General features: G+C 40.7%; 2 protein-coding genes across 4 annotated transcripts; one reads left to right on the top strand and one right to left on the bottom strand.

Moving 5' to 3' along the window:
• Positions 1-74: 74 nt before the first annotated feature.
• Positions 75-6,058, top strand: hsd20b2 (hydroxysteroid (20-beta) dehydrogenase 2). 3 transcript variants are annotated; one of them, XM_086099099.1, is made up of 11 exons: positions 75-169; positions 2,594-2,640; positions 2,751-2,826; positions 2,941-3,051; positions 3,698-3,765; positions 3,857-3,901; positions 3,989-4,023; positions 4,110-4,191; positions 4,300-4,365; positions 5,619-5,765; positions 5,851-6,058. In XM_086099099.1, exons 1-11 carry the CDS (start codon positions 94-96, stop codon positions 5,980-5,982), a joined length of 885 nt encoding a protein of 294 aa, XP_085955225.1. In that variant the 5' UTR covers positions 75-93; the 3' UTR covers positions 5,983-6,058. The 3 variants fall into 3 exon arrangements, with proteins under 3 accessions (XP_085955225.1, XP_085955227.1, XP_085955224.1); XM_086099098.1 differs by lacking the exon at positions 75-169 and adding an exon at positions 2,218-2,368; XM_086099101.1 differs by lacking the exon at positions 75-169 and adding an exon at positions 2,203-2,368 and having other exon boundaries at positions 4,110-4,365.
• Positions 6,059-6,246: 188 nt separating this feature from the next.
• On the bottom strand, positions 6,247-17,943 carry slc12a9 (solute carrier family 12 member 9). The gene is made up of 14 exons (XM_086099097.1): positions 17,631-17,943; positions 15,566-15,786; positions 15,359-15,493; positions 15,143-15,280; positions 13,594-13,896; positions 13,403-13,510; positions 11,954-12,065; positions 11,704-11,861; positions 11,536-11,618; positions 11,331-11,455; positions 9,700-9,892; positions 9,462-9,636; positions 8,445-8,591; positions 6,247-8,372 (listed from the first exon to the last, which is right to left on the bottom strand). Exons 2-14 carry the CDS (start codon positions 15,768-15,770, stop codon positions 7,540-7,542), a joined length of 2,715 nt encoding a protein of 904 aa, XP_085955223.1. The 5' UTR covers positions 15,771-15,786; positions 17,631-17,943; the 3' UTR covers positions 6,247-7,539.
• Between the last annotated feature and the right edge of the window lie 782 nt (positions 17,944-18,725).

The following is an 18,725-nucleotide window of genomic DNA, read 5'->3' as shown; positions in this document are numbered from 1 at the left end:
CAGGAATTAATCAAAACCCTGTAGGAGGAGCCAAAGAGTGGCTTAGACATTTGCCTTCACATTGACCTCACTTAATTGCTCAAGTCAATTAAGATGGGCGCCACCACGGTAGCACCATGCATGTCTTCCCAGGATAACTACAAAATGGCCCTGGATGTCCTTGTTTCTTGTATGTGAAGTCTTACTTATATAAGTATGATTTTTTTTTTTTATGAACTCAAACTCAATAGTCTGAAAGCAGGATTAAATATAAGTTAATTAGAAGATAATACTAACATTCACAACCTAGCATGCACAGCTATGATAACATGACAATTGACATCACACAAGTCAGTCAGTGTGTTGTATTGGGATGTTTTTCTACTTAATGCTTATTTCTGTTTGGCATTTGGCTTGGGACAAACCTTAGGTAAACTTTTAATAATGTACGGCAAATGAGGTCTCCACCGTCATCTTCAGTCCTGTCTAAATTCAGGGCTAGCTGTGGCTCCCTCTAGTGGCTGGCAGGGTTGTACTGTACTTTAAGGCCTTTTCTGAGAAACGCTTTGGCAGCATCCCAGCGAAACAAATACAAATTAATTTAAATGTCACCACGAAAAAGGCCTCTTTTTTTTCTTTTCTTTTTTTTTTTTACTATATTTAATGACCTGGCATGAGATTTTTGAGCTACGAGCCATTCGTTGCTCTTTTTTTTGTTTTTTGTTTTTGTAGCTTTGACTGGATTTATTAATTATGTAACTAATGAAAATAGTGGGGGAAAAAATCAATAAAGAGGCTACAAGCCACCAGTTGAAGTTAACTGTCAAACTAACTTTGTGCATCGAATACAACCACATAACTTTGCTTTAGAAAAGTCAGTTCAGCTTAATGCTAACAAACGATGCTAATGAAGTGTTATAACTCGTAAACAACAGATATTTGAACGTACACATTGTGGCATGACGTGGACAGATAATACAATAAGGCTCCATTTTGAACACTAATTAGAAGAAGAAAAAAAGTCTAAATGTGGAAGAGCTCCAATGGAAAAGCAGCAAAAACTGAACGTCTCCTGCTGAATATAGCGATGGAGCATATATGCTAGCTGACTTTGGCCGCATGTTGAGATTTGAGTGTTACGTGAACCCACGGTGCAAATCAGTGAACCACTAACACAAACGCTTGTACCCCGCAAAAGGTTGAACCGAGGCAATTGGACTTGTTCTTGTTTGTCGGACACGTTTTCGCTTTAATCCAAAAGGCTTCTTTTAGTTCTCAATTTTTAGGTGTGGGTTTAGAAGTGAAGAAGCTTTTTGGATTAAAGGTCAAACGTCTTCGACAAACAAGAACGAGTGCAGTCGCCCCGATTGACCCTTTGTGGATTACCATGACCTGGATGACTGACAATCTACACTGACATACAAACTATTGATTAGAAACAAGCTAACATGCTAACGAAAAAAAATCCTTAAAAGCCCCCAAATGGACTCTTCCGGAAGACAGACTAAACATACTCAGAAAGGCTTTTTCTCTACTTTTTTTCACAAACATTATCAGGCTAACATTTAATCGGGACCATTGTTAGTTTATCAATGTACGAGCATTGCTTTATATGAACTTGGCAGATTGTACCTCTGGTACATTTGTATCACACGTTCACAACACGGCGATGTAAAACATTGTTTTTCACACACACAGTATTGGATTTAGCCAGCCGGGGTTTGTGTCGTCTGCCTGTCTGATAAGCGCTAAAGAAAAATGGCTGCACGTACGTTTTGTTAATGAGGCAAACGAAACGTCTTCTCCAATCTGTTGTGATTAGATTGCCACCGTGGATTTTATTGGACGTGAACCTCAGCGGCTCAATTTGATGATGTCATTGTGATGTCGCACGGCTATCTCTTACACGGGCTTTTTCACAACAAATGTTCAGCGCGGCGATTAAAAACTGAAGTTGCATCATGGGAAGGAGGAACTATCCTCAGCATTGAATAATGTAGTGTCATTTGAATCTATTTTTGTGCACTTGGATTTAGTTATTGACATATATATTGAATGAATCCTTGCATATATTTGAATTGTTTTCTTCCTGATGTGTTTCCTTACATATTCAAATACGTGCAAGATAATGACACACACACACGGTAAGAGGTGGAGCAATAAGGGAGGAGCACAGGTTATCATGGAACATAAATACTTGTTCCCCGTCATATGGACTTAGAATTAGACTGCGCCAAAATGTTTTTGACTGACATCCTGGTCATCATTGGTGGATTCACGTTCGTGTTCTACTCGATAAAAGCAGCCTGGAAATGCTACTGCGGATTCAGGGAGTTTATTTTATCGGAGTTTTGGCATGTGGATCTAAGGACTTACGGCCAATGGGCGGGTAAAGTTCACATTTTTGTTTGTAAAATTGAAGAAAGTTTTGGTCGATTGAGTGTCAGTACTGTAATCTTTGTTTGTCTTTCTTCTCTTGGAAAGTAGGAAAAAATAAAGTTATACAATGGAGTAATCGCTTCCACTAAAAAAAAAAAAATCATCACAGAAGAGGATAGAAAATGTTTGTTTTTTTTGGGGGGTCTAAAAACATCTGTCTTGATTTCTCTTGCAGTTGTCACGGGAGCCACATCTGGCATTGGTAAAGCATACGCCATGGAGGTGAGGCTTTGAAAATCCTGCAAAATTCTTCACGTAAAGACAAAAAACTGCAGCGGTGGCTCTCGTATTTGATTCCATTATGTGTGCGCGTGTGCGTTCGTGTCCCGCAGCTGGCTCAAAGAGGCTTGGATATCGTTTTAGTAAGCAGATGTGACGAGAAGCTTCGACAGGTGGCTAAAGAGATCGGTGAGCAACAAACAGCAAGTTTATGACATCCTTCAAATATTATTCTGGGGAAGAAAAAAAAACATCAAATGTGTCAAATATGTAAAAATATAATGGTTTTTTTTGTCTCTTCAGAGGGTCACTACGGTCGAAAGACGCACACCATCCGAGTGGACTTCACACACGGCCATAATATTTACCCTCTTATAGCCAAGCAACTACAAGGTCTGGAGATTGGAATTCTGGGTAAGTGGATAAAGAGAGTAGCATGTAGCAACCTAGCATGTTTGGAATAATTTCCTGAAAATCGAATTATCAAAAATGAAATGAATGAAATCACCAATCTCACCAATAATGTAATAAAAAAAATAATAATAATCCTGAATGATACTGATGCAGCCATATTGGAGACTTATTATATTTTCAGGTGAGGCTTTTATTAAAATTTTTAATTTGACAAATAATGTCATATAAATGTTCACGTTCCGTCCAAAGTTCTACATTTTGTGTTTTGAGAGTCAAAGACTCTTATAAACATTCACTCAAAAATTGTTGTGTTACAAATGTTAGTGTTAAACGTTTCAGAATTGATTTCAACCCAAAAAGTGTAAAAAAAAATAATAATAAAACAATAATCAAAGTAAGCTCCGCCCACTTGATTAGAACTGCTCTGCTGCAAAGACTTCTGGGATATGATTTACAGTAATATGTCGCTGGCGTCGGGCCGAAACCCTGTCGCTCCAAAATAGCAGCCATCTTGGTTAAATCACCCCAAATTCTCGCCCCCGCGCCAATCCAGCCAGGTGGCTCACTTGGACAAAACATTAGGTGGCGGGCGGCCATCTTGAAAAAGTAAACGGTAAATAAATATGCTTGTTCATATCTGTTCCAGTTAACAACGTGGCAATGTGCTACTCTGACGATTTTGCCTCATTCCTGGAAATTCCAGATGCTGAACAGGTTCGTTTTTTAAATTATTTTATTACACATGAATCATCTTTCGGTTGTTGTTGTTGTTGACACTTATTTTCTCCGTTTTTGTTGTTACCAGAAAATCACGGAGATTCTGGACTGTAACACGCTGTCTGTTGCTCAAGTAAGATCGCGTGATGAAAAAACGAGTCGTGTTAGGGTTAAACTGTACATTACAGTTGGTCTCTTGTTTTGTTTGTTTTTCTCTCAGACGACAAGATTAGTTCTGCCCGGCATGCTTGCGAGGTACGCTAATGATGACGTCACACGTTGAATAGAATTCACTGCGGGATTACGAATCGTTTCATGGTTGCTTGCCACGTCCGTTGCAGAAGGACGGGAGTGATCATCAACATTTCCTCGCAAGTGGGAATCCATCCGCAGCCTCTGCTGGCCATTTACTCCGCCACCAAGGTACGCGCCATTTGCCCTGCGAGTGTGGCATCAACTTTCATCTTTTTTTATGATTTTATTTTTTATTTCGCACCTTCAAGCTCATCTGCGATTTGTTTTTTATTGCAGGCGTTTGTCATGTATTTCAGTCAGTGTCTGCATGCTGAGTACAAGGCGGAGGGGATTACGGTCCAGGTAAGCAAATCCCATCTATTTGCACTTTTTTTATAAGCACTACTTTTGTCTAAATGAAGCTCCTCAATTAACTTCAAATTTGTTCCTCTCCCAAAAATGGAAGCAAAATATTGCCTGAAAGATGCTTCTCAACTCAATTCAACAATAATTCCTTGGCAATAGTGTGCCACAAGATGGCGTCAAATAACTACTTATTGTCTAAATGATGTACTGAAACTCACTTTAACATAATCCTTTGGCACTAAAATGCTTTTTTTTTTCACAAAATGAAGCTCTTCAACCCAGTTTAACATTAGTTCCTTGACACCAAGATGCCAAAAGATGAAAGGCAAAACACTACTTTTGTCTAAAAGATGCTCCTCAACTCACTTAAGCAGAGCTCCTTGGTACAAATATGGCACAAAATGGCGGCAAAGAACAAATTTTGTCCTAAATTAAGCTTTTCAAGTCATTTCAACATAATATTCCTGTGCACCAAGATGTCACAAGACGGCAGCAAAGTACTCATTTTGTCCAAAAGATGCTTCGCAACTCATTTCAGCATAGCTCCTTGGCACTAATATGACACAAAATGGCGGCAAATAACTAATTGTGTCTAAATTAAGCTCTTGAAGCCATTTCAACATAATATTCCTTGGCATCAGGATGCCACAAGACACCAGCAATGCACTACTTTTGTCTAAATTAAGCTCTTCAACTTAGTTCCTTGACAACAAAATGCCAAACGATGAAAGGCAAAACGCAATTTTTGTCTAAAAGATGCTCCTCAACTGACTTCAGCGTGGCACCAATATGACACAAGATGGTGACAAAGAACTACTTTTTTCTAAAGTAAGTTCATCACTTCAAAATATTTCTTGGCACCGGGTTGCAATGCACCACTTTTGTCTAAAAGAAGCTCTTCAGCTTAGTTTGACATCGTTTTTTTTGCACCAATATGACACATAATGGTGTCAAATAACTACTTTTATCTAAATCCAGATCTTCATCTCACTTCAACATAATTCCACAAGACAGCAGCAACGCACTGCTTTTGTGTAAACGAAGCTCTCCATTTAGTTCAACATAAATGCTTGGCAGAAAAATTTCAAACTCCATTTTAATTCCATAGCACCTTGGCTCGATTTGCAAACGGGTGAATCCACGAGTTGAAAATATGCAGGACAAGCAACTACTATATATATCTCCCAATAAGAACGCTGTTGTTTTCACGATATCGAAGCACATAAGGATCACCCCCCCTGTTCCCGCAGTGCGTCGCGCCCTTCCTGGTTTCCACCAACATGAACAAAATGAAAAGCAGCGGCTGCGTGAAGAGCGCCGCAGCTTTCGCCCGAGAGGCCTTGAACACCGTGGGTTACTCCAACTACACCAGCGGCTGTCTGTTACATGCACTGCAGGTCGGCATCAATGTCGTCACGAGCACAAAAAAATATCATCGCCCCTGCAAAAAGATTCATGATTGTGTTTGTCATCCTGGCGCAGAGCTTCGCTATTGGCGCACTCGTGCCCGACTGTCTGCGCATGTCCTCGTTCCTCGTGGCCAAACTGCACGACACAGCGCACCGGAGAAAAGTCCAAAGAGGAGTGTGCAAGGAAGTTCATACGGATTCATAAAAGGAACAAACATTGCACTCTTGACTGCACTTTATAATAGATTTTTTAACAATACAAAATGTTTTTAGAGGCAAAAGGTGTTTTGATTCATTTTTCGGCCGGCAATAAAAAAAAAAAAGGTTTACGATAATTGAATCTTGTACAGTCGTGATTTGTTCACACTTTGATGAAGGTGAACGAATCATTTTTAGATTGCAGTACACCCACATCAAAGTGAAGTTGCATGTTTTATTTTTTTACGGACGACAAAAGACATATACTGTATGGCGGCACAATATTTTATTACACTTGTGCTTTCATGACGTTACAAAGACCCGTTGGTAGACATTTGGTATTTCTGTAAGTAACAAACACCAGCGTGCTATTTATCTCAAGTCAACTTTAAAGTGGAAGTCGACACCCCCCCAACATTTCTTCACAATAATATGATTAATGCAGACCCACTCGTCTAAATATGGTATTCTGGATATTAGTGAAATTAAGCAGCAAAATCTAGCAGTTTTGATCAATATCAGAAGGCGGCCATTTTGCCACTTGCTGTCGACTGAAGATGACATCACAGTTGCTCAGGTCTTAGGCAACAACCAATCTCAGCTCAGCTTCAGAAAACAGGTGAGCTGTGATTGGTCGTTGCCTGAGCAACTGTGATGTCATTCTCAGTCAACAGCAAGTGGCAAAATGGCCGCCACGAGATGGATAAAAAAAGGCTGTATTTTGCTGGTTAACTCATATGAATGAATGTCATGTTTGGACTAGGGAGGTCACATTTATTATTGTTAAGAAATGTTTAAGGCTGACTTCCCCTTTAACGTAGACACGTGATGACTTTTTCCATCAACTGCTACAAAAAAACAGAGCATGAGAGAGAAGCAAAGCAGAGTCATGTTAGCTGCTTCTTTTTTGAGGCAATTTCCTGTTTGTAGTGAGGTAACACGCAGTGGTAAACACAACGGAAAAGACATCAAGAAATTGTATGAGATACTTTGTAGAGGTGAGACAATAACAGAGTAACCTTACACTTTGATTTACAATCTTGACCTAATTTGGTCCGTCAGCAGTCCTGGTCCCATCTAAAGGCTACATTTTTTATTTTATTTTTTATTGATTTTTTACTACCAAGGAAAACAGCGGAAGTCAACACTGCCAGAGTTGTTCCTAATTTTATAACTCTCCCCTTTATTGAGTTTGCATTGATGAGTTCAATCAATTCAGCTGCAAGAAAAGCGGCTGTGTAACTTAAGTGCTGCGAAACAATAAATACGTTAAAACAGACAATGTACCGTTATTCCACAAAATTCTGAATGTGACTATATATTTGGACATTTCTTGTTGGTCACAATTGTACTTTTGTTCTTTGTTTTCTTCAACATATATTAGTCAACCTTGTAAAGACATATACTGCATTATAAGTTAGGCCAGTAAACACTGTTTAATCACCAAAGCAGTTCAAGTGCATGAAAGTAGGAACGTATCCTACCGGAATGTGAAATCATCAATAACGGTTGGGAATGTGCAACCAGTGTTTCTACATACACTTACGTGAAGTCACTCCCGTGCTTAGAGATCCGTGTACGTCACCGGGGTGACGCCATGGATGAGAAGCGTTGGACCCAAACCGCTGGTCACTGCTTCCAGCTGGGCCAAGTACGTCTGGGAATGGCAGTTCAGAGTGGGCGGCCGCGGTAAGTACAGGAAGCGAACGGCAGCCTGAGAACTGTGCTCCATCAACATGGAGTTGACCGCAGACAGGAAGTGGTCAGAGAGGGCGTGGCTCTGCTCCGCGGCATCCGCCTGAGCGTGGTGCTGCACCACAGAGTCCCACGGGACGATCTTGATGGACGCTCGGATGCGGAGCTTCTTGAGCAACTCTCTAAATGTCTCTTCGTCTACCACCCATCCTTGGTCGCTGGATTCGGTCTCCACGTTGAGGAAGATCCTCATTCTGGCGTGGCGCCACTTGCTGGACATGTTGAGCACGCACGCCATCTGCAGCAAAAACAGGCTGCACACGTCCTGATAATCCCGACAGCCCGGCTGGAGGAGGTTGAGAGGCCACACGTCGATGGTCCGCTCCGAGCCGTCCACTTTGCTCTGCTTGCTTTCTCCCTCCAAGTGGAAAAAATATCGGCCCAGGCACACGTTCTTGTTCATTTTGATGGCGTCGGAAATGATCCCCACGTACTCGTCGGGGGAGAGCCAGCGAGGGCTCTCCACGTGTCGCACGGGAGGGAAATGAGCCTGTAACGAAGGCAGGTCAACCCCAAAATTGTACTCGCCTTCTGTGCTTTGTCCCGCTGAGGTGCTGCAAAAGGCGGTGTCTTGGAGGAAGAAGTCCTCGGGGGTGCAGCTGTCATAGAAACCCAAGATCAGAGTATTGGGCTTCATGCCGCCTTGAACAGAAACACCGCAGAGTGAATATACGCAAATCTCGGATGCTCCTCCGTGTCTCCTCCTTCTCTTACCGAGGCCTGTGATGCGTAGAAGATGCTGCGTTCCTTGTCGGACAGATGGCGAGAGCGTAAGGTCTACGAAGGCCTTCACCCCGAGCTTGTCGACTAAGCTCAGCCAGAAGTTGTATTGCTGCTGCACCGGGTCTGACGGCAGAGAATCTAAAACACGGACAGGATATGATGTCATTACCTCAAAGGCTGAGTGCAGGGATGGGCAACTTAAATGCTGGAGGGGGCCATCATTTTTCATCAGTACTATTGGGGGGGGGGGGGCACACATTTCCTAACCAGATGCATGACAAAAAAATTGCAGTTTTTTTTTTGTATTATTAAAAAAAAAAAAAACAAATAACCTTTTCCTCCCCCGAAATTTCTTGGGATGAAAAATATTCAATTATTTATGCCAGTTGCACATACGTACAAATACCCCTGACTGCCACCAGGGGGCCTGAGCATATAATAAAAAGTAAATGGCAATGTCTGGATCCTGATGAAAATAATCAAAAATTGTGTGTAATTCTATGAAATTACATAAAGAAGCCATATTTTAACTTATCAGTTTAACTCATAATCACAAAAGTTAAGTTACATGACGAATGTGCCACAGAAAACAAAAGCTTGTGTACTTCGCTTAATAACATAAGGTGCTGTAGAAAGACAATTTTTTGTACTCTTATTTATCACTTCCTGTTTTGAGAAATCATTTGCTTACAATCATATATCACAAGGTATCAATTTGCTCTTCTGGTAGATTAGGATAAAGAGTGAGTAAATAGTGGAGGAACATTGCTTCAGCATGTGGCAATACGCAACGCAAATAGGCCGGCGTAACCACAAAGAAAACAGGAAGTGAATGAATGGTAGGCCGTTGCGCTATATGGAAGTCATTTGACTGTTCGAGTCATTGTGGTTGACAAATTGCATTTGCCGCGCATGTGCATGGCGGGAGGGGCTGTTCAGGGAAAAGATCAGCATCGTTTAATGCCGTTAGCTGCACATGTCCCACGCAGGCCATTCACAGACAATTACCCAGATCTCCCAGCTGTACGTGGCCCAGCACAAACAGTCCCCCCTTTTTCAGCTGGTTGACAAACAGGATGAGCTGGCAGGAGGAACGCGGATTGGCGACCATCAGCAGCACCTGCGGCCTCCAGAACTTCACGTGGTCCTTCCTCACATCCAGCATCAGTAGATACTTGCGCACCTAAAAGCCAAAGGGGGGCGAGTGAGGAGCTTAAGAGTGAGGTGCGAAGGACATACGTGGTACCTGGTGGAAGATGAGGGCTTGGCTGATGTAGCCCCAGCTGCTAGTGGCAGAGCGGTAGTGGAGGAAAAGCAGCAGCACCAACAGGAGGACGATGCTGCCCGACGAGTAGACGGGGTTGATGACGAACATCATGACGAGGCAGCTCAGGATGCCCAGCAGGCACGTGTGCCATGAGAAATACTGGAAGGTCGGCCTGGAAAAACACAAACAGAAGCCGGGTAAAGACATTCTGATTGAAGCTAAACCAGTCTGGCTCTGAGGTCTGCGGGAGTTGAAAGTTAAGTTCAAAGCAAACATGGCGAAGCCGCGTTTTGCTGTTATGCTGCACGCAAATGGAATAAACTTTGATTACGGTCTTTTAAACATGTTTTAAATAAATTTCGCAGTATGTTTTTTTTTCTTTTAGTAATTTTGGAAAGCCGCCTTTATTTTGTTTATTTAAAATGTTATATAAATATCTTTAAATCTTCTGTTAAAGTGTTTAAATGTTGTGAATGTACATTATTCTAGTACATTTGGCAAACTACTTTTTTTCCCCTTCTGCTTTGCTTTTGAATGTTGTTAGTTGTTTAGCTTTTAGGTGTTGTGTCTGCTTGTGTGAAGCACTTTGAGTTGCCTTGTGTATAAAATGTGCTACATAAATAAAGAAGCAATAAAGTTCTGATATTTTCATAAATACATTTACAGTATAAGTAAAAAAACTTTTAAAAAAACACCATTTATTTTGTTGTCTGCTAGCGTGAATGCAAAATGGCTGCCTCATCCTGGCACTTCAGCTCACAGATCCCCTCTGGTGTATTGCAACATTATGAAGTAACGGTAAAAAAAAATTGCCATTTAAAGTTTGACAAATTTTACTTTCGAACAACCTTTTTATTTTTGGGGAAACATATATTACCACTTGAATGATAACAACTTTCAATCATTCTAAACTCATGTGAGTACAATTAATTGATTTTCAGTGATATAGCGAGATCATATTTTATTTCCGGAGGGTGCTGCCACTAATCCTACGACAGAAAACCTTGCAAACCTTCACTTCCACACCCACTTCTCCTGGGGAATTCATTTTTGCCGTTATTTTCAGCTCCGCAGCTGCTGCAAAATTATGTTTCTGTCCACGGTCCATTTTACAGAGCGTATGGAAGCCTTCCAAAGTCACTTAGTGACCCCAAATTGGCCAAAAAGTCCCTTTTTTGCCAAGTATATTTATAGTCATCGGCCATCATTTACCAGGGGGCATCGCCAAAGGCCCTTTGCCAATTAGGAGGGTCGTTAAACCTCCTTAACCCACTTCACAGGTCCACGTCAGACCCAGAAAAAAAAACACCAGGGGGTTGCATTTTCAGCCCTTATCTCGATAACCATTGTAGGTCAGCAACTGTCACAAAATGGTGACACTGACACACATCATTACAGAACGGAGAGCCTGGAAAGCTTACAAAGTTACACCAGGGAATGAGGAAAAAAAAATACTACTACTTCTACAGCAATGGATGTTAGCTCGTAGATGAAACTTAAGCCGGTTATCGTAAATATGAAATAAATGCTCAGACAGCTTTATGGAAAGCTTGTTTATAAATGATGAGATCACCTTGCTAAGGAGGCTGTGCTAGTAACATGCTTAGTACCTGAAATTTGGCGCAGACGCCCACTCGAGAGCCAAACACGCCAGGTCAAGAGCTGCGTAGGCAAGCAAGTAGAAAACAGTCACCAAGCTAGCAACGGCATTGAGCTGGCCTGCAAACACCACACACTGGAACGCAAAAGTTCGGACACTGTGAGAATCTCCAGGAAAAAAAACAAATAACTAAACGCTACAGAGGGCCCGCTAACCTGTGCCAGCCCCCACGTATAAAGCACTGCCATCCACGGATTCCCCGAGCTTGTGGTGATGGTAGCGGGTGCTAATGGCAAACCTGTGGGGGAGGGGGGAGAAAAAAATCTTCCAAAAAAAAAGCAATTGACACAAAAATGTTGTCATGTGGTGAGATTAGGTCATACCAAAGAGATGATCCACAGCAAGCGCGTGCAGTATACGGGATGCTCCAATCATGGAGCACATTGCAGCAAACACAGCACCACAGTAGATCCCAATAGTCACAAATGGAGGCCAGATGTTAATTCGCTGGAGGAAACCATAATCTTGAATCAAAAGAGTTCTAGACAAGAGAAGAAAAAAGAATTTATTAACACCTGCAGTGCTCTAATTGTAAGTGAGAGAAAAAAATGCAGTTTCACTTCAGTTTCCCACCTGTCACAAGTGGCACTGACAAAGACGAAGAACAGGACGTAAACGATGAAGGTGTAAATGACGGCCACGATGGTTCCTTTGGGGATGGACACGCTGGGAGTTTCCAGGTCCCCTTCAGTCACAAGAACAAAAATGAGTGTGGATGGTTTTACATTAGTAACCAACAATCGCTTCATGGAACACATTTAAAGTCTTCAAACTGCATAATATCAACGTTTCTGTGGAGATCAGCAAATCTAATTGAATGCTTGTCCATGTCGTTTTTTTTTTTTATTCAACTTGAGTTTTGAATTGTAAGGAAAATGCTCTCTAAACCAGCTAACTGCAAATTTGATAGCTTTTATAGTTAAATTCTGCTAAACAGTCCCTCAAAAAGAGTCCAATGTTGCTGGTTTCAAGACGTTTATTACAATCCAGTTGAGGCTAACTGTAAAACTAAACACACAAAAGAAGAGAATTACACACAGTGCACACTTAAATGCAATAACACTTTGATTTAGCTTGTTTCCCAAACGTAGCTAGCTCGAGGCTAATGTACAGCAGAAAGCTCAATTGACTCGCTAAGGCTAATTAGCATGCTACTCGCGGACCTTTTATCACTCAAACGAACGTCAATTCATACAAAACGCTGCAGGGATGTATGTATATAGAGAAGCATCTTAACTCATTCACTGCCATTGACGTCTATAGACGTCAAAATTTAATTCGATAATTTCACTTTTTTTTTCACTTTTGTTAACAAGAGTATGAAAACCTAGAATTTTTTTTTACTCTACATTTAGAACAGATATAAAATTTGTGATTAATCGTGAGTTAACTAGTGAAGTCATGTGATTAATTACAATGACAATTTTTAATCGCCTGATGCCCCTAATAAAAAAAGAAGAAAAGATTATTAAAAATTAGGGGTGTCAGACGATTAAAATTTTTTATTGTAATGAACCGCATGGCTTTAATAGTTAACTCACGATTCATCAAAAATGTTATATCTGTTCTAAATGTACAATAAAAAAATTCTAGGTTTTCATACTCTTGTTAACAAAAGTGGGAAAAAATGTGAAACTAATATAAATAGTTCAAATGAATTTTTGACGTCTATAGCCGTCAATGGCACTGAATGAGTTAACATTACTTACAAACTTGTATTGACATAACTTGATCGTAACGTTTTTCTTCTACTCTTCAATGTGGCTACTGGCTACGAGAGTGTATCTGTACACGTGGAACCACACCGCCACCTAAGTGGCCAAATCGTGTACAACATGAACAACGCTCCCAATAAAGGCACACACAAACAAGTTCAATACTGTATAAAATAAATGAATACCGTCAATTTTGGGACATTTTATATTGATACTGAATCGTATTTTTTTGGAATATCTACTTGTGCTTGTACCTGTCTTTAAAATAGCAGCATTGATGCTTTTCTCGTAGCGGATCAATTCTAACCTGACATGTTGGCTCCGGCCATGATTCCAGTGCAGCTGGTGAACATAACGGCAAACACGGTGGCAAACGACATGACCGAGTTGGTGCTGTAGTCCAATGAGTAACCAGCTGCGGGGGCCAAACGGTGACGCAAAAACATTAACATTAGTCAAAATGTATAATTAAATAGTGCATGATATCCAAACACTCACAGCCCAGGTTGTTCTTCAGCGTGGTCACGTTAAAGCTGGTGTAGCTTGCATTGTAACGCAGAGTCTGATTGCCGGGACCCGCGTGAGTGATGACAAAATTCAGAGGCTTGACAGCCAAAGCGCTGATGAAGACGGACAGCAGCGATACGGTGACCAGCAGCAGGATGCCGAAGGCCATGCGGGAGTAGATGTGGGCGCCCACCAGACACACCAGCAGACACAGCAGGAGGATCACCGAAGAGTAGAGCACAGTGTACCAGTAACCTTGAGGCAGCACGCGCACGCCCTCGGAAATGGACGTTTCTAAAAAAACAAAACAAATACAATCTTGATGTCGATCTGTATTTTCCTCTTTCTTTCATTTTCTCAAGCTAAAGAATTTGATCATAATACACCAAAAAAGTTATTTTGTGGACTTGCTAGGTCCTGATTGATATGTTGTAAAAGTAAAAAAAAATGTATTTAGGCTAAACACGTTTTCTGTGTTACAAAGTGGAAGAGACTTCATATGAAACAGTTCCAAGCTTGGTGTAGGAACAATATGAACAACAAAAAAGACCACTTTATTTTGTGTGCAGATGTGAAGAGGTTCAGTGCAGGTCAATTGGCCTTTCGCTTTCATTCGGTTTCCCGCTTTTGTTTAAATAAGGTCGTCAATTCAATCAGTATTGGGAATGCTATTTTATAAAAGTAGTTAGTTATGACTTGCTCAATAAATTAACCGAGTTAGTAATTGACTTACTTCATAATAAAAGTAACTCGTTACCAGGTAAATTAACTTTTTTTTATAAATATTAATGTTTTTATTATTTTATCTTATATTTATATTTTTATAATTATATTTTTATACAAGGAATTTAAATGATGCCCAGGCTAGGTTTTCATTGATTTTTGCGAATATCTATGTCACACAAATGTCTTACTCCATAATATCATATATGTTCTACCACTGCCAATTACTACAGCAATCAACATAATCATAAAAAATATAAATAAAATACTGGATATTTGGTGATTTGCGCCACATATTTCACCTAAACGTAATTTGTGAGCAGTCCCAGCACAGACAATTAAGAGAAATAAAATTGTTGGCACTAATAATGACACTAGGTGAGTGTTTCGCTATCTTTTCTTTAGCTGTCATGGTGCTTGTGAAGTCGCAAAGTCCCGTAATGAACTGTCAGCGAATCGGCCATTTTTTGGCAGATCTCTAACAATGTTATTTTGACCAACGTCAGTCTTGTCAAACCCGGAACCAGTTCCAGGCTAGCGATGTGGCTAAAATGCTAACATGTTTATTGTGAACAAAGACACGTTGTGACACGCTTCCTGTTTTTCTGTTTTCTTGGTCACAAACCATTCTTTCTTTGTGAAACCAACCGAGAAACGTTGTCGGTGCTTAGTCTACCTTTTCAAAGGATTATGGCTCTTGAAAAATACGTGAAAATGCTTTAAAATGGCTGATGACGAATAAGTTCATGTTTCAGATCATTAAAAAAATAATACACAGCATCTTTGAATTTGAAACCATAATAAAAAATAAACGTACCAGCATCCACGCCAAACACATCAAGAATAGCCTCCACCAGACCAAGAACGTATTCTCCACACGCAAACACTTTTGCTAAGAAGAACATCAAACCGATACTTCCTCCGAACTCTGGGCCCAGGGATCGACTGATCATGTCTGATGAATGGAGTCAGAGATTTTGTAACACAAAGAAGATAAGCAGAGAAATACAATTTTATGAAGGAGGAAGGATACAGTAAGCCCCGCCTCCCTGTATGGCCCCGTTGGTGGAAATTGCGCAGATAGACAGGATGGTAAGCGTTATGATGATGTAGGCAACAAGCACCATCAGAAGGCCTTGCAGGAGCCCCGCGTGGCCGACAACAAAACCTGCAACATGAACTCAAGTAAACCCGAGTTCACAAAAATACCCACTGTGCAGTCTTCACATATCGCTCTCACCTGTTCTCAGAAACAAAACGATGCTGAACATGGAGAGGATGGTGGGCACCATCACGCCAAAAAACGTGTTGAGCTTTCGGGACTCTTTACTTGGCGGCCCAGAGGCGGAGTCAGGGGACGTGTCCGCCACGGTGCCGCATGTCGCCACCGCCATGGTCAGACCGCACATGTCTGAGGTGACGAGAGGGGTGCGTTCGTTCGACATGGCCGCTTCCTCAGCCCTGTGGATCATTTATGCAGTATGAATTCACATGAACCGATGGTGTTCCTCAGGGCTCAATTCTAGGGCCTCTGCTGTTTTCATTGTATTTGCTGCCCCTGGGGGTCCCTTTTCCACAACACTGTATGATACATTTTAAAAGGATTTAGAAAAAAGTGATCCACCCACAACTTGTCACATGTTCAGAGCTTCCTGAAAATAACAAATCAACAGCATCAAAGCAGTGTTACATTATAATTCTTCCATGACGTATTACTTATTATTGGGGTCATCTGAGCATGCTTAAATGCAGAAAATGTCCTTTTTAACAGGACTTTTATCAAATCACATCTTTAAACGGTCACAAGTTATATGCAGTAATTTGTTGAAGGAAGTACAGATGCGCTTGACGGGTCATGTTACTTTTACACAATCGATTTGAGATACTCTTTTTTTTCTTATTTTCAGCCTCCATGGACAGCAGAAACTATTTCTTTGAATAAAGCGCAGTCAAGTTCAAACGGTTACACACTAGCAGGATTCCCTAATGTGTGATGTTAGTGACGCGCCGTTCTTAATGACAGCTGCTCACACCTCAGCTCGGTATTTGGAGCCAGCTGACTCACAGCTCCGTGTCTCATTTAACATTAAACTAAAAAAAAAAAAAGAGCTGAGCGGCATGTATTTCTTTCTCTCTTTTTTTTTTACCCACTGGAAGTTTCTTCTTTTCAAATGCCTTAAGTCACAAGTGGAACGAGATAAGACATGTCCGAAATTAAACTTCTTCTCATCTACCTAATTTTTTTTACATCATTCAAATAATAAAGCAGACCTGGGTTAAGTTTGTCCTCGTTTTGTATGCTAGATGTTTTTTTCATGGCTTGGATCATTAACACAATAAAATCATATAGAGAAAAAACAATTTAGCAACTATAACTTGTGACTGTTGGACATGAACTGGAAAAAAAAAATACATGATAGCCATTCTGTTCTGGTCATCATACAGCATCTACTGCCGCAGAAGTATGTGATTATATTAGAATAAGATCCATTACAAGAGGGAAATAATTTGTTACTATTTTTATTATTTAAACAAGCATTATTTTCCTATTATATGTGACAACCCATTATACAGTGTATACAGAGTGCATTTTTTGGGTAGAGGGACCCTTTACAGTGTAGAAATTTATCCAAAGAGAATAAGAGACTACAAGTAGAAAAAGAAATGATGCATGCATATAGTGGTGTCAGACTTGGTTTAGTATCGTTATTTTATTAGCACATCAGTTATACCTTAAAGGCATGCACTTCTTCTTTTTTTTAATGATAGGACAATTTATTATTGCTTTTTCTTTGATGGACCCAAATTGATCATCACTGGTCTGAATGTGCAGCCACATAAGTTGGCCATAGAAAACAACATGCTATGGTGGGCTGTAACTGGTTACATGTGAATGATATTGTTCTGTTATTTGTAACAGTTGAATTATTGCTGAGGCTGCAAATAATGGACGTAGCCCCTTCCAGATGGTGATGCAAACCGCCTGGAACCATCCAAAGCGGCCACCTGGTGGTCCCTAGCCTTAGTTTGGACTAGGTCCAAGTAAACAGTCGGTTCTGTCACATGTATGCAGAATGGCGGCGGATCTGGACGCTGAAAAGTTGACAGTTTTCAAAGCCGTCGAAAAAATATCTCCCTTGCCGGTGCTGTTTTGGAGTCAGGAAGTAAAAAAGCACCGGCACACGGCGTTTAAAAACAAAACAAAAACAAACGCATCATCTTAAGTCACATTCAAACGTTGACAATGAATAAACGTACATTTGAGCTCATGCGATAGAGTAGTGACGGGCCAAGATCAGACTTACCGCGGCCGTTCCTCAACAAACAGTTGTCCACTTCCTACTTGCAAACCGGCCGAGTCTTACGTTTCAAGTCGGGTTTTACGTCCACTTGGTGCTGGCTGTTGTCGTCCCGGGCCGGCGGCAGTCAGCACCGAGCTGAGAGCTGGGGCCTGTGGAGGAAGATGCCCAATAACAACACCGCGGCATGACACGCCTCGTCCTCCGATTATTTGCTCGAAACTGTCACGGGAGAGCGGAAAAGAGACCATGTGACTGGCGAAAGAGAAGAGAGAACGCCTCCAATTTTTTGAAGCCACCTTCCAAACAAGAGCGATGTTACTTTCCGTCATTAGCCACACCCCTTCTACGTCACTACCCGGAACACACACGCAATCCTAAATGTATTTATTTATTTATTTATTTTTATTATTTGTTATTAGTAATAGTTTTTCCACATACTAGAAGCCCATCGCTGTTATATATGCATAAAGTTGAATATGTTCCACTGGTAATTTTTGTGCACACCAGGGGGCGTTGTTGTAAAGCTAAAATACAAGATGGCTGAGGCTCTCCTGGCCACAACATTAGGTACAGTTTCACGCCATAATATAGAAAATTATTTTGACTCTTTTCCCACATAAGAACAACATGGAAATGTTTTTTTTTTGAGGGGGGGGGGGGGTTATCTCATGTTTTTAGTTGTTATAGTGGACGCCAGGATAATATGGCTGTAACGTGTTGTAAATTTATAACCTTATAGGCAACATTTTTAACATGAACATAATGCAAATCAACTTGCGATTGTGATTGGTTATGTATGATCCAATCATAAACTAGAGGTGTTGGCATCATCCTATTTATGTGTTTTATTGTTTTAGACATGCGAATATCTCATGTCCACTGGGACCATCTATGGGTCTTAAGGGGTTAATAAATAATTAAAAATATATATATTATGAATTTCTTTTGTGATAGTTTTTCCTCATTAAATAATCGGTTAATTCTCAACTTCATTTATGTACTCAGTCATTTCAATCAAACAATTAAATAGTTTATTAAATAGTTGGTAAATTAATTATCATCCATAAGTTTGCCCATCCCTGCTCTAATGACCCCCCC

Source organism: Leptonotus elevatus, chromosome 16, assembly GCF_054856555.1.
Source record: "Leptonotus elevatus isolate MCC_2025b chromosome 16, RoL_Lele_1.0, whole genome shotgun sequence".
NCBI lineage: Eukaryota > Metazoa > Chordata > Actinopteri > Syngnathiformes > Syngnathidae > Leptonotus > Leptonotus elevatus.
Note: the sequence above shows the minus strand (reverse complement) of the source record. Positions and strands in the feature narration are given on the sequence as shown.

What these genes read in the sequence shown, in the direction of transcription:
- hsd20b2 (XM_086099101.1), top strand. Translation starts at nt 2,218, where the DNA reads ATGTTTTTGACTGACATCCTGGTCATCATTGGTGGATTCACGTTCGTG. An exon ending in TCTGGAGATTGGAATTCTGG is followed by an intron (nt 3,052 to 3,697) that starts GTAAGTGGATAA and finishes TATCTGTTCCAG; the next exon opens with TTAACAACGTGGCAATGTGC. An exon ending in CTGCCCGGCATGCTTGCGAG is followed by an intron (nt 4,024 to 4,109) that starts GTACGCTAATGA and finishes CGTCCGTTGCAG; the next exon opens with AAGGACGGGAGTGATCATCA.
- slc12a9 (XM_086099097.1), bottom strand. Translation starts at nt 15,770, where the DNA reads ATGTCGAACGAACGCACCCCTCTCGTCACCTCAGACATGTGCGGTCTG. An exon ending in ACAGGGAGGCGGGGCTTACT is followed by an intron (nt 15,281 to 15,358) that starts GTATCCTTCCTC and finishes TCCATTCATCAG; the next exon opens with ACATGATCAGTCGATCCCTG. An exon ending in TCTACGCATCACAGGCCTCG is followed by an intron (nt 8,373 to 8,444) that starts GTAAGAGAAGGA and finishes TTTCTGTTCAAG; the next exon opens with GCGGCATGAAGCCCAATACT.